The following is a 15,342-nucleotide window of genomic DNA, read 5'->3' on the forward strand; positions in this document are numbered from 1 at the left end:
CACATTCTGATGATCTTTTATGTATTAAAAAATTCATTTCAGGCCAAGAATTGAATGAGGGTTAACTTGTTCGACCATACAACATAAATGTTTACACGGTATGTATCTCACAAAAAACAAAATTCAAAGAAAACACAATTGCTTGTGTGGCATTTTAGAAGACTGATTGCATTGTCACAATTTCTTACTACCGTAATTCAAAATCCCAGTAATTCCCAACTGCTCATAAAACGTCTCTTGCAAATGTAACTAGCAAACATCGTACCTCAGTTATGCTCTCAAAGAGATGAGGATATATCGGATGTTGGTTGTAACCAAACTACAGATTTGACTTTGTCTCAGATCAAAGCGTTCACAGGGGAAAAGAACTGCAGGCTTTGTAAAAGAATAAAATGCACAGGTAGATAGAGTTAAGCTGCAAAGGCACTGAGGTTCGCATGTTGAGATGATTGATGTTTGAGGAGACAGAAGCAGCAGTTTTAGTGGTATGAAAGCATTAAAAGAAATGAAGATGCAAAGTTGTGAAAAATGGCGGCTGGCAAATAATTAGTGTGGATACTGTCACTGCTGTACTAAAGTGCATAAAATGTATTCGGTCAATGCATACTATACTGTAGTCTAAGGTCAAACACAGTGCTTACTTTCTGAAAGTAACGCGTTCTCTTAAGAAAAAAAATCATGATAGTTAAAGCAAACTCATGAAGAATTTGAGAATTTGGGGACTCTTGTGGGTTTCTGAACTCTCACAGAACGTTTGACTTCAAAGGCATCCAGTATGTTCGCGTAAACGGTTGGTTGGCCCGTACAACTTGAGCAGTGGTTGACTTTTGAAGCTCCACAGTACAAGTATGACCGTATTTTCCGCACGATAAGGCACACCTAAAAGCATTTCATTTTCTCAAAAGCCAAGAGTGCATTTTATAATCCGATGTGCCTTATATATGGATCAATATTTGGATTTCTTGGAAGTAGTATTTCAAATGTTCTGTCAAGTGCTTTGTTGTAGCTGCAGCGGTTTTGAAAGCTCTTTAAAGTAGGTCCACCTAGTAGATGCACAACACAACCGCAGCCACTATTGTAGCTTCCATTCTATGCGCCTTATAATGCGGTGCGCCCTCAATATGACAGTAATTTTAAAATACGCCAGTCAGTGAAGGTGCACCTTATACTTGCGGACAATAATTTCTTTTTGGAAGGCTACCACTTTTACTTTCTGTCTGCTTTAAAGCCAGTTGAGCAAGTACGCACTATAAAACATTGCTGACATCGATTGTATTGCCATATCCCTTCAACATTTGTCTGCATGACATTTCCCAACCAAGTCTTTAATGACTCTGTCATTATCACATCGCTCCAATTGTCACCTAACAAGCGTTCAGTGAAAAAGTTAGGAATCGCTATTCTCTTTACGGAGCGAACAGAATAAGGAAGCATACAGCATGTTCAGGTTAGCATCAATTCATCTTCTCGAGGAGATGCCATAAGTGGGACTTGGGTGTGCGTGTGCGTCAGTGTACCAAACAAACATCCAGTATACAAAATTTGGCTCGACAGGTGGGGCAGGGGACTCGGCTGGACAACCAGGTCTCGGGTCTCTGCTGGTCTTGTCGGCTGGCGAACCATCGGCCCAGACAGGACAAACACCACATGGGTCTGCAGAAACACTGCTCACACTCTGGCTCACCGTCAGCTCCTACAACGCAAAGCAGTTCCAGACGTAAACAAACTACAACTACGATGCAGACAATATTTTCATGAATCTGAGACGATTAAACACTTTCAAACATCAACATGGGGAAGAGAAAATCACAGAAGGCAAAAACAACAACTCATGATCCCAGCAATCGTGATCATGGGTCAAACATACATTTTAGCGATCCACAATGATGCTATCAGCTTATATTGCTGCTCGTGCAACGACTTCATGGGTATCTATTTATGATGTGATGAATTGTTTGTTTGCTTATTGAACAAATAAAGAGATAACAGAGACTTGGTAGGAAGTAAAAGGGAAGGAAGATAAAATGTCATTGAGCACAGTTGACAAAACTTGTAAGGTGGTTAAGGTTACATTCGTAGCCATTGATGGTGCTGAGGACATGGGGAACGTGTCCCCCAGCCGAGTCGGAATGATTCTGATGCACCCCATAATTTATTGTTTAAAAAATGACATCGTTCCACATCAGCAGTAGCATGAGGCCACTACGTGACTGTATCGGGCCACCTGAAGTGTGTTGCCACTAGTCCAATCGGGCCAGTACAAATTTAACAAATAAATATGATGATATCAACAAAATCCTGATTTTTCAGATGAAATAACACTGGGGGAAATAAATACAATTTTTGTTGAGTGAGGTATGGCAGTTTTTTAAAACGCATTTTTGGGTGCAAAACCTGTGCGCATCAACCTGTATGGACTAACACTTAACTCACACACTTACCATCAACATGACAGAGTCTGACCAGCTTGGTGCTTGCTGGCACTTGCATACAGCCAATACACGGCTCCACCTCCTATGTATGCAGGGCAAATGATGGACAGTACATGCCTTGTTTATGCTGTGAGTCGAGCAAAACCTCCAGGAGCAGTTGTGACACACACTACCTGTCCAGTGGGGAGCGAGTAAGGCTGGTTGAGGTCCACATGGGCTTGGAATGTTTCAAGAAAAAGTTCACTAATTGTTTGGTGTATCACAACATTAGCAGAGTTCCTGATGGGTGCATGGAGCTTCTCCCTGAGCTCGGCATATTCTGTCGAGTTCAACCTGGGGAGAAAAAAAAAACCCTGACAAAATTACAAATATACTGTAGAGTGGTAATTTTTCAGCAGCATACGTGCAGTCGTTGTTATTGCAGTACAGTATTTTCTGCACTATAAGGCACACCTAAAAGCATTGACTTTTCTCAAAAGCCGACAGTGTGCCCTATAATCCGATGCGCCTAATATGATTTAAAGAGACTGTAACTCCCATTATATCAGCATTAAGTTGTTTTTCTGTGAGTGTTCCTCTGCCATCTATTGGTGATTATTAGCAAGAACCAAATGTAACAATTAGTTCCGGGCAGAACCTATTTCTGCCCGGAACTAATTGTGGATTCCCCAACACATACTCAAACAGATGACTACTTTGTGCGCTCCGCTCAGCCATTATGAAACGACAACACTACAAGCATAGCTCACAACTGACTAAACGAAGGAAGGAGACAAGCAAGACTTCTAAGGATATTTAGCCCCTTGTGGATGTGAGCCTATGAGGGTTGTGTGCCTTTTTGTTGAATCAATTGTCTTCATAATTCTTGTCTTTCATTTATTGTTTTTTAATGCCATTTGTATTTATATGTTTCATGTCTGTGTTTGTGACCAGTTCTTATTGTAACAGCTGCAGTGGTTGTGAAGACTCTACACAAATAAAGCTGTATTGTACCCTTTAGCGTAGCACCATCTAGTGCAAGATGTCAAACATACGGCCCGCGGGCCGGAACCGGCCCCAAGGAGGTTCAATCAGGGCCGCAGGATCATTTAAAAGTGAAAAAAATGCATAAAAGACATGGAATGAATATTGTTAATGAGGTGCAATTCATGGAGTATCCGAAAGGGGACACACTGTTTTGATCAGAACAAAGGAAAGACATGATATTTTGGTTATTTATAGCAGAGTATGGTATAATTTTAATGGTCCGGCCCACTTGACATCTACTGAGGTCGTATGTGGCCCACAATGTGAATCGAGTTTGACACCTTTGATATCTAGTGGATGCATAGCACAACCACAGCCACTATTGTAGCTTCTATTCTATGCACCTTATAATGCAGTGCACCCTATATATATATAGGGTGCACTGCATTATAAGGTGCATATAAGGTGTATATGTACACAGTGTGTATATGCAGTGCACCCTATATATATATAGGGTGCACTGCATATACACACTGTGTACATATACATACATATATATACATATCTATATATAGCCGGAGCGGCTGGATAGCTCAGTTGGTAAGGCATCGGTTTGGCATACGGGAGACGGGGGTTTGAGAGCACATAACATCCAGTGTGGGTCCTTGGGCAAGGTCATTCACGCTAATGCCTACCTCATACAATGATGGGAGACAATAAAATGAATGACATGCCGGCTCAGACGTCGCCCGGCCAAACAAGGTCTGCGTCAGGTGCTGGTGAACCAGAGCGCCTTGATGAAAAATGGGCTACTGGAACAAAGCGGAGATGGGCGAGATGCGATAACATGGCTCTGTTGGAATGCTACTACTCAAGCAACCCTAGTCAGAGGGGTTACACGCAGAGAATGTGGGCTAAATGGTTACTTCGAAACCCACAGTCACGGTTGACCACAAAACAACTAGTAGCTCAGTGTCCAACATCCTCAAATTGATGAGGTACAATGCAGGTTCCATGGTGAAGGGCTGCCAGATCAGAGGAGGAGGTCAGACCAGAGATTGGGAGGCAAGCCCCAATGACTGCAGATGATGCGATTGGGAGGCCAGCCCCAATGAAGGAAATACTGAGCGAGGCAGCAACTGACCTGAAAGCTAAGATCATGGCGAGAATGAAAGCTGGGTAACCTAGAAACCGATTACAACAGCTATGTGAAGTACCACCTGAAAGTCTCATGGAAAGTGTGAATGCAGCACTGAGGGCGATACCTACCGTTACGATCACGGAAACCAATGAGTTGATATACGCTTCAGCATCAGTGATCCTGGAGACTCTGGGCTATAAGAGCAACCATGGAAGCCATGACATATGTTACCCACCATGGAAAAGACGGTTGGAGGCTAAGATCAAGGCGGCTCGGAAAGATGTGAGTCAATTGACGGTGGCCCAGAGAGGTGTAATGAAAAGGCCGATACCCGAGAGGTACATCCAGATGACCATACCTGAAGCACTTGAAACTGCCAAACAAAGGCTCCAAGCCTTGTCCAGCCGCCTAAAGCGGTACACGAAAGAGAATGAGGCCAGACGAATAAACAGGCTGTTCGCAACACAACCTGCGAAAGTGTATGCTCAGTGGCAGGGTCCTAACAACAGAGCTGACCCACCAAGACTGGAAACTGAAAGGTACTGGAAAAAAAAAGGTAAAAAAGAAACTCACAGCACTCCATGAGCGTCTAGCAGCACAAATGAACCAGCTGCTGAGGGATGGGACTCGCCCAGGATGGCTAACCGAAGGGCGAACGATCCTGATCATGAAGGATCCCTCAAAGGGTGCAGTCCCATCCAACTAACGGCCAATAACCTGTCTCTCCACAACATGGAAGCTCATGTCAGGCATCATTGCGGCTAAGATAAGTGGACACATGGATCAATACATGAACAAAGCACAGAAGGGCATTGGTAGAGATACCAGAGGAGCCAAACATCAGCTCCTGGTTGACAGAACAGTCGCACAAGACTGCAGGTCCCGACGTACCAACCTGTGCACAGCCTGGATTGATTACAAGAAAGCCTATGACTCGATGCCACATACATGGATCACTGAATGCTTGGAGTTTTATAAGGTGAACAGGACCCTAAGAGCCTTCGTTGCGAACTCAATGAGGATGTGGAAAAACACACTTGAAGCCAATGGTAAGCCACTTACCCAAATGTCCACTGCTGTTCTGCATAGGACTGAACCCCCTAAGCCAAGTAATCACCAAGACAGGCTATGGATACCGCCTCAGAAATGGAGCTACGATCAGTCACCTCCTCTACATGGATGACATAAAGCTGTATGCTAAGAGCGAAAGGGACATAGACTCCCTGATCCACACAACCAGGATCTACAGCAGCGACATTGGGATGTCATTCGGGCTTGAGAAATGTAGTCGGATAGTGACGATGAGAGGAAAGTTAGTTCCATCCCAAATCCAGCACCCTGAGACTGTACGCAAGCCGAAAGGAAGGAGGCCGGGGACTAGTGAGTGTGAGAGCCACTGTCCAGGATGAAACATCCAAGCTCCATGAATACATAAGGAGAAGGCGTCAACGGATGACGTACTCAGAGAATGTCTCAGACAATGGGGAACAGAAGATGAGGCTCTGGAAGAGGGACCATCATGGGAGGACAAGCCCCTACATGGGAAGTACCACCGGATCATAACTGAAGTGGCCGATCTCAAGAAGTCCTATCAGTGGCTAGAGAGGGCTGGCCTGAGGGATAGCACAGAGGCACTCATCCTGGCTGCTCAGGAGCAGACCCTGAGCACCAGAGCCATTGAGGCCCAGATATACCACACCAGACAAGACCCAAGGTGTAGGTTGTGCAAAGAGGCACCTGAGACGATCCAACACATAACTGCAGGGTGTAAGATGCTGGCAGGGAAAGCCTACATGGAACGCCATAACCAGGTGGCTGGCATAGTCTACCGAAAAATCTGTGCGGAGTATGGACTGGAAACCCCAAGGTCAAAATGGGAAACACCTCCGAAGGTGGTGGAGAATAACGGAGGGAAGATCCTGTGGGACTTCCAGATCCAGACTGACGAGATGTTAATGGCAAACCAACCAGATATCGTGATCATAGATAAAGGGCAGAGGAAAGCCGTTGTCGTGGATGTAGCGGTCCCAAGTGATGGAAACATCACAAAGAAGGAACACGAGAAACTCGAGAAATACCAAGAGCTCAGAGAGGAGCTGAAGAGAGCCTGGAAGGTAAAGGTGACAGTCGTGCCTGTGGTGGTCGGAGCACTCGGGGCAGTGACTCCCAAACCAGATGAGTGGTTGCAACAGATCCCGGGATCAACATCGGACATCTCAGTCAAGAAAAGCGCAGTGAATGGGAATGGCAAGGATACTGCGCAGAACCCTCAAGCTTCCGGGCCTCTGGTAGAGGACCCGAGCTGAATGAGGGGTGAGATGAGGATTTTTATATATATATATATGTATATATATACATAATACACATACACATTAACACACAATTATTGGTGCCCAAATGAGACTTTCAGCATGTCTCGAGAGGTATTTTGGCCCACTATTCATCATCACACTGCTCCAACCTTCTTAGGTTCAAAGGTTCCCTTTTTGTGTGCTCTTTGGTTTGTGTGCTCTTTGTCCACACACACATTCTCACACAGTGCTTTACAAGACTCTTATGTTTTTATTGGACTGAATTGATGATACTGTACAAGAGAGAAGGAAGTAGTCATCACAATGATTTTTATGCCTCATTTTCCAACTTCTTGAATTTTTTTTTTTTAATGTCGGATAATTTGATTCGAAATGGAGAAGTTTTATATATGGTAACACAATACTGTGTGAACAACAACGAATAATTGAGGTTTACAAATCTAAGTTTTTTGTTTGTGTTTGATGGTAAATTGTTCACATAAATCAACATTTGCTTCTCTGTTCAAAACCAACGTTAAGAAGCAATGATAATTATATAATATGTATTAAAGAATTGGATTTGGGTTCCAATCTGTCACTGGGTTTTGTTTTATATTGACGTTTTCCATTACATTGTACTATAATGTGCCATAAAGTATGTTTAATAATTGGATTATGTAGAGACAGCAACAATGACTTTTTCCCCTTTCTCCCATCAATTATATATACATCCCGGCTCGATTACTGTAATGCCCTGTACTTTGGAGTCAGCCGGTCCTCCATTAAGCGCCTTCAGCTGGTCCAGAATGCCGCTGCTCGCCTCTTGACTGGTACTCGTAAGAGGGAGCATATAACTCCTACTCTGGCATCCCTTCATTGGCTCCCCATTCATTTTAGAGTTATTTTCAAGATCCTCCTCTTTGTTTTCAAATCTCTAAATAATCTCGCGCCACCTTACCTCTCTGAGCTCATCCGCCCCTACACACCTGCCCGGCGCCTCATGTCTGTGGACCAGTTTTTTTTAGAAGTACCAAGAACTAAACTGAGGGTCAGAGGGGATCGAGCCTTTTCTGTTGCTGGTCCCTCTCTCTGGAATGACCTCCCACTGAACATTCGGCAAGCCTCCTCGCTGCCCATCTTTAAAGCCCTCCTCAAAACCCACTTATATTCTTTGGCGTTCGACTCAGCATGATTTTACTGCTTAGTGCTTTCTACCGCCTTTATTACCATTTCGTCTTACTGTTTAACGTGTATGTTAAATCGCTCCATGTACAGCACTTTGTATGCAGCGATGGCTGTTTGAAAGTGCTCTATAAATACTGTTGACTTGACTTGACTTGACTTATATCTATCTGTGTATATATTAGAGCTGTCAAACGATTAAAATATTTAATCTAATTAAAAATGCAACTGTCATAATTAACTCAAATGTATTGGAAACTGCCGGCCGTACAAACAAGCACACGCACTTCCCCCGTGCTGCAGGGGCAAACCATTCTGAAAGGGTGGGGTTTCACTCCCCCTAACACAGTCAGGCTATCTTGATTGTATTGGTCCTTCTTGCGCGGAAGTCTCTCTACGGTTTTGTGTAGACCTCATTTCTAATGACTACACTTGGTTCGATGACAACACTGGAGACATTTTACTTTCGCTAGTTCGCTACCACTGTAGCGTACTGTCACTGTCAGACGAACACAGAGAAGCTCCACCCGCTCTATTTTTTATATATATATATATATATACTGGACAGTGGCTCTTACACTCACTAGTCCCCGGCCTCCTTCCTTTCGGCTTGCGTACAGTCTCAAAATTTGAAACATCCAAGCTCCATGAATACATCAAGGAGAAGGCTCCAACGGATGACGTACTCAGAGAATGTCTCAGATAATGGGGAACAGAGGATGAGGCGCTGGAAGGTGGACCATCATGGGAGGACAAGCCCCTACACGGGATGTACCACCGGACCATAACTTAGGTGGCTGATCTCAAGAAGTCCTATCAGTGGCTAGAGAGGGCTGGCCTGAAGGACAGCACAGAGGCACTCATCCTGGCTGCTCAGGAGCAGGCCCTGAGCACCAGAGCCATTGAGGCCCAGATATACCACACCAGACAAGACCCAAGGTATAGGTTGTGCAAAGAGGCACCTGAGACGATCCAACACATAACTGCAGGGTTGGTATATTAAGATATTTTGTGATGTTTTCTTTAATCAATGTATTTCTTCTCAGTGAAAAAAAACTGCTTTGAGATGATTGCATGACTTGGTGACTTGCTTGCCTAAGCAATTTCAGAGATGGACTCTGTAGCCTGCTTTGACGACTTCAGAGATAAACTATTTAGCCTGCCTTGACGACTTCATAGTCTGCTTTGTTTGAATTGTCAAAACTTGATTGAGATCAATGCCACTTGATTATAAAAGGAGGGGAGCGATGCTCCTCAGCAGAGTCCGCTATGGGTTACCGTACAAACACCTAGCTCGTATTGAAGCTCACTCTGCTGAGGGTGTTGGCTCTCCACCCTACTGGCACACGGTAAGAGTTCTTTAGCTTCATACAACTTGTTTGAACTGTGTTATCATTTCTGTGTGGGACCAATAAAGTGCCTATTGTTGGTAGCCAGAAGTGTCTTGTCGTTATTTCTGAGTGCCTATCTCCGACGATCCTTTATAAAACTTGATATTCGTTCAAATTGAGTATCAGAAGTGTTTCAAAACAAGGGTGTAAGATGCTGGCAGGGAAAGCCTACATGGAACGCCATAACCAGGTGGCTGGCATAGTCTACCGAAAAATCTGTGCGGAGTATGGACTGGAAACCCCAATGTCAAAATGGGAAACACCTCCGAAGGTGGTGGAGAATAACAGAGCGAAGATCCTGTGGTACTTCCAGATCCAGACTGAAGAGATGTTAATGGCAAACCAACCAGATATCGTGATCATAGATAAAGGGCAGAGGAAAGCCGTTGTCGTGGATGTAGCGGTCCCAAGTGATGGAAACATCACAAAGAAGGAACACGAGAAACTCGAGAAATACCAAGAGCTCAGAGAGGAGCTGGAGAGAGCCTGGAAGGTAAAGGTGACAGTCGTGCCTGTGGTGGTCGGAGCACTCGGGGCAGTGACCCCCAAACTAAATGAGTGGTTGCAACAGATCCCAGGATCAACATCGGCCATCTCAGTCCAGAAATATGCAGTGCTGGGAACAGCAAGGATACTGCGCAGAACCCTCAAGCTTCCGGGCCTCTGGTAGAGGACCAGAGCTGAATGAGGGACGGACACCACCCGAGGAGTGAGATGAGGATTTTTTTTTATATATTGACCTTCCAGGCTCTCTCCAGCTCCTCTCTCTCTCTCTCTCTCTCTCTCTCTCTCTCTCTCTCTCTCTCTCTCTCTCTCTCTCTCTCTCTCTCTCTCTCTCTCTCTCTCTCTCTCTCTCTCTCTCTCTCTCTCTCTCTCTCTCTCTCTCTCTCTATATATATATACTGTATATATATTGTATATATAACTGTTTTAAAATAGGACATTCATTTAAGGTGCGCCTTATAATCCGAAGCGCCTTATGGTGCGGAAAATACGGTAATTGTTTTGGACTAGTTGTACCTAATATCAAATGGTCTCACAGCATGGTTGATGCTGTGCACTCTCAGGGTGAGCACCTGGATGGGAGAGGTTGAGTCAGGACTCAGCTGGTGCTGCCGAGACTCCGTCACAGTCACATGACAGTCGCTCTGCGCAGCCATGTAGATGTTGTAGGTGGTCACCTGCTCATAAGAAAAGTACGATCAATACCATGGAAAAATCTAGAGCTTTTGGGGAATCACTTTATCCATTCCAAACATATATGGGTCAAACGGTGCAGTACTCTGGGCTTTTCTTCTTCAAATGTTGCAAGTCTGTTTGTCTCTGAAAAGGCTTTCAGTTAGATTATGAAACACTTCTCCCAGAAAATTGTGCCATTTACTAGTTCTGTGGCATTTGCAAAATCTCACCATTCCACAGAGAACTCCAAAAATGTACTGAACAAAATGTTAAAAAATAAATAAATAGTGTCGCAAGAACGCCATGTTCTTCAAATTTGTAATTAAACTCGCCTATTGCAAGTAACAGGTGCTGGAAATTTTGAAATCACACTCACCACCGGTTAAAACGGGGAAAAGGTGAAAACCTTTTCGTGTCTCGGGATGTAGCGATCAAGTTTTTTGCATCCGAGTCCGAGTCACCTGATTGTGAGCATCTGCCGAGACAGAGTCCTGATCCCATACCGTGGTCATGTATTTAGGAGAAGAGGAAGTTGATTTTTTTTTTAATAGACCAAACAAACAATAAATGAACAACAAAGTTGTGTTGAACGCAGATCACCCCTTTTTGCCATGCGAAACGAAATTGTTGTATCTACGCCCAGGCCACACACGCACACACACACACACACACACACACACACACACACACACACACACACACACACACACACACACACACACACACACACACACACACACACACACACACACACACACACACACACACACACACATCCCGTGAACAGGTAACATCAAAGTTGAGCTTTTTGTAAAAGCACATCACTCTACCTGTGCATTTGCCTTTTTTCTCTTCTGCCTTTCTATTGCTTCAATGTAAACAAAAACAATAAACATGTGAACACCAACTAATATGTCCTTGCTACAATTTTCTGGAGGAAGTGGTGCCCAGGGGGATGGCAAGGTTTTTGGCTGTGACTGTATTCAGACTGTCTAGAGGGGTGTTCAGACAGCACACATGAAACCACCTCCTTGAGCATGGTTAAATTTGCTCCGGTTTAAGCTGTTTTCAGCCCCGGTGCTACACCGGAGTAAACGTTGGCGTGTGAACACCCCTTAGGTGTCAGGATTTAAACCATACAGATTTTACAAGCTAAAAAGGAGAGTGAAGGGAGATAATAAGGACAAAACCTCCCCCAACCCATCCAACAGAAATTTAACAACCAAAAGGAGGTTAGGTTGTAAAATCTCTACCTTTTGGAAACGTTACGTTCATTTGACAGAAAACTACAAACTTAATTTCTGTACTCTCCACAAGGTGTTAAATGCACCTAATTTACCTGTCATCATTGCCTCCACGATAATACATAGATGGGTGGGCCCGACTTATTCCCTCTTTCCCCTGCAAACAAGCAGCTGAGATTTCAGATTGGTAGTGTGCATGCCTCTCTTGCACTTAATTCCATGAAATGTAAATTTCACAACATTAAACAAAACCCTATATTTGCCTTTTATTGATAAGGGTTGTGTTTCTATATTAGGCTAAAATCAAGTCCCGCTGCGGACCAACTGTAAATCATTAATCATGAGTTGCTGATGATGTCCCACTTTGTAGAACCACCGGCACACATTGGTGCAAATCACTGTTTAAAAGAAAACCCTTTTCTGTGTTGTGTTGTCTCTCTCCGGTTAGAAAATTTGATATAAAGTATCTGCAAAATTATCATTCATTCTCCAGGATTATTCACTTCACTATCTGTTACTTTCTAATACAATCTGGTTGGAGGAAAGAACAAAAAACAAACGGGAAACATCTCATATTCATATTTTGATGTAAATAGTCTGTTTTAAGCAACATTTAAAAGAGACTAATACTTGAATTTTAAATCTTATGTCCATTGTGTGTCATGCCGCAGTATACAGGTGAAGAAATGCAAACAGACCTTCAACACCCAGCTGTCAGTGACAATAACTCTGGCCCCAGGTGCCCCTGTAGCAAACTTGTCTATGCGTCTGAACTCTGTGTTGATGCTGCTGGCCACTGAGCCCCAGTTTGAGTAAGGAGGATGTACATGGGCCTGCAGAGCTCTGCTGATGGGATGGTTGCACCAGCCTTGGCAGGACCAGTAGAAGATGAGTATGCAGCTGGCCAACAGTACGCACACAGAGAGGACAACAAACACCTTCCAGTTGTCACTCATCTAGTGGGAGAGAACATCACAACACAGTTGATGCATGGAGCTACTCACAAACACTTTGTACGAATAAAAAAAAAGATGTGTGGTGAAGAAGTCTATACAGTATTCTCAGTTCATAAACATTAGCACAACATACCAATTTTGAATGCTGGTCAGTTTCCAGAGTACCACGGAGATGCGATTGCGCAAATCATCAAGCCAACCAAGATCGCTCGGGGGAGGATACGAAAAACGTGAGCTACAGTCTGCTAGTATTTGGTGACGCACAATATTTTGGCCAAGTGGAGCACGTTGTCACAAATCACATGAGTGAGGTGAGCAGAATGGGCATACATGGGGTGTCTTGACCTCCGCTGAAAATGAAAATTTGTCTGTACAGATATGTGCTCTGTGATTGTTTGTTCAGAAAACAGGCTACCTGGTGAACGTATTTCAGATGTTTTTCCGGAGCAGCGATACACATCCCCATGTAGTAACCTGCACAGATGGACAATAGCAGTCTGGTCTTAATATACTGAAAACGTTCTTTTTTCATGCACTCCCCTAACTGGGTTGTGTCAGTCCGTCACAATACATAACACAAGTATCAATGTGATCGATCTCTCTCTCTCTCTCTCTCTCTCTCTCTCTCTCTCTCTCTCTCTCTCTCTCTCTCTCTCTCTCTCTCTCTCTCTCTCTCTATATATATATATATATATGTGTGTGTGTGTGTGTGTGTGTGTGTGTGTATTTATGTACATTGACATGACATTAGTGTATAATTTTTCCATAAAACGTTATAATTGGGCTGAAAAATTAAAAGCATGACCAAAAAACAACAGTTGTCTGTCTATTGATTGAATACTTTGTCTTGTCCATTTAGTGTCTATATGTCAGGGAGCAGGGAGGGAGCTGTCATAATGCACACTGTACCAAAGAGTACGTGTAGTTATTTGAAGAACATCAATATTAAATATAGACTAGCATGTAGTGTTGTAGCGGGCCACTATGATAAATATATTTGCAAGAGTTTTACTCAAAGCCTGTTACGAGCAGTACCGAGTGGAAGTGCGGAGTGGACAAGTAGGGTAGTGCTACTCCTCTTGACGTGGTACTGTACGAAATCCATCTCTTCGCTTCCCAACCAAGACGAAAAGAGGTTTTGGATGGTCAACCCGGCCGAACGAAACTCATTGGGCGTAAAGACGAAGCACAGGGAGCAAACTGTGTATGCTAAAGTAAACGTCAACTCTGGGCTTTCCATGTTTTGGTCAGTTGAAAGGATGCATCAGCACTAAGAGGATTTCCGCTACCGCTCTTCTGTTTCCTTCCTGACAGGGTTCTTCTTCTTTGCGTAAATAATGCAGAACACACATTCAAGTCAAAACCTTCCTGCCCCCACTCGCCTTCTACTCGCCCTTTGGTGTTTCGCAAGCGACTCTTTACCGCCATCTATGGATTTCAGTGAAGAACTTTAACCTACACATTTAGGTGGAAACGTGTATCCAATACAAATACTGTATTTTCGTACAACAGCTTCGAGTCGACCACGTTACTTTCAAACAAATATTTTTTTTTTTTGTGATTCAAATGTAGACTTGCATTCTATTTTAAAAGATTGCAAAAACAGACGTTAACTATTTAAAGGGGACATATGCAGTTCCATTAACAGCGCCTAATTTTTACTAACGTCTCTGTAAATTTAGAAACAGCTTTTTCGAGGCGATAACGCGTCTTTATGGCTTGTTTGTTCCATCGGAACTGGGATCTTGCAATCTGACGGAGTCAAGAGTGTTCTTGCAAAGCCGACTGAGCAAATATTGCCACACGCAGCTATGCCACGCCGTCAAACTCGTACACAAAAAGACCAAGTGCTTTACGAATGCTGCATTCGAAGAAGGTGGGAAATCGGAATGATCCCACTTGTATTGTTGCACTTCCGACATCAAGGCGTTCTAAGTGAATGTCAACAACAACGATGTCTGATTCCAACAGTTGTCGTTCTGGTTCACCACAACACACTTTTTACCTCTAACAATCTTATTTCCTTAACTTGTGTAAATAAAGGAATATGTTATCGTCAAATCATTTAATTCATTTCACAAAATCACTCCATGCAGTGAGATTACGCCATATTTTCACTCAATCCGTACAAATCACGTTGTGTTACGTTTAAATTATTTCGAATAGAAACATTCATGTAAGGAAAAGCAAAATATGTTTACCATATTGTACATTATGCTTTGCCTTGAATGCAGCCTATGACCACAAAGGTGATACAACGAAGTAGAGGGTGTCCATAAAGTATGGGCATATCGTCAAAAACCCATACTTTTCAAACGAACATCTATCTATTCATCCATTTTCTGATCCACTTTATCCTCACGAGTGTCGCAGGCATGCTGGAGCCTATCACAGCGGTCTGCGGGCAGTTGGCGGGGCACAGTCTGAAATGATTGTCAGCCAATCGCAGGGCACACCGAGACAAACGACAAACAATCGTGCTCACACTCACACCTAGGGACACTTGATTGTTTAACCAACATACTGCCCATATATTTGGAATGTGGGAGGAAACCGGAGA

General features: G+C 43.6%; 1 protein-coding gene across 2 annotated transcripts in view; it reads right to left on the reverse strand.

Annotated features, from left to right (window-relative positions):
• Positions 1-15,342, reverse strand: part of tmem129 (transmembrane protein 129, E3 ubiquitin protein ligase) — a 207,998-nt gene continuing 192,656 nt past the window's right edge. The window contains exons 1-7 of one of the 2 annotated variants that reach the window (XM_052059990.1): positions 13,818-14,287; positions 13,198-13,256; positions 12,525-12,782; positions 10,424-10,584; positions 2,606-2,765; positions 2,442-2,514; positions 1-1,693 (exon numbers count right to left, since the gene is read on the reverse strand). In XM_052059990.1, the coding sequence (XP_051915950.1) occupies positions 1,509-1,693; positions 2,442-2,514; positions 2,606-2,765; positions 10,424-10,584; positions 12,525-12,782; positions 13,198-13,256; positions 13,818-14,022 (1,101 nt within the window). In that variant the 5' untranslated portion in view covers positions 14,023-14,287 and the 3' untranslated portion in view covers positions 1-1,508. Of the gene's footprint in view, positions 1,694-2,441; positions 2,515-2,605; positions 2,766-10,423; positions 10,585-12,524; positions 12,783-13,197; positions 13,257-13,817; positions 14,288-15,342 lie in introns of those variants that run through there. The other variant, XM_052060000.1, reaches the window with a different exon arrangement.

Source organism: Hippocampus zosterae, chromosome 1 (assembly GCF_025434085.1).
Source record: "Hippocampus zosterae strain Florida chromosome 1, ASM2543408v3, whole genome shotgun sequence".
Taxonomy (NCBI): domain Eukaryota; kingdom Metazoa; phylum Chordata; class Actinopteri; order Syngnathiformes; family Syngnathidae; genus Hippocampus; species Hippocampus zosterae.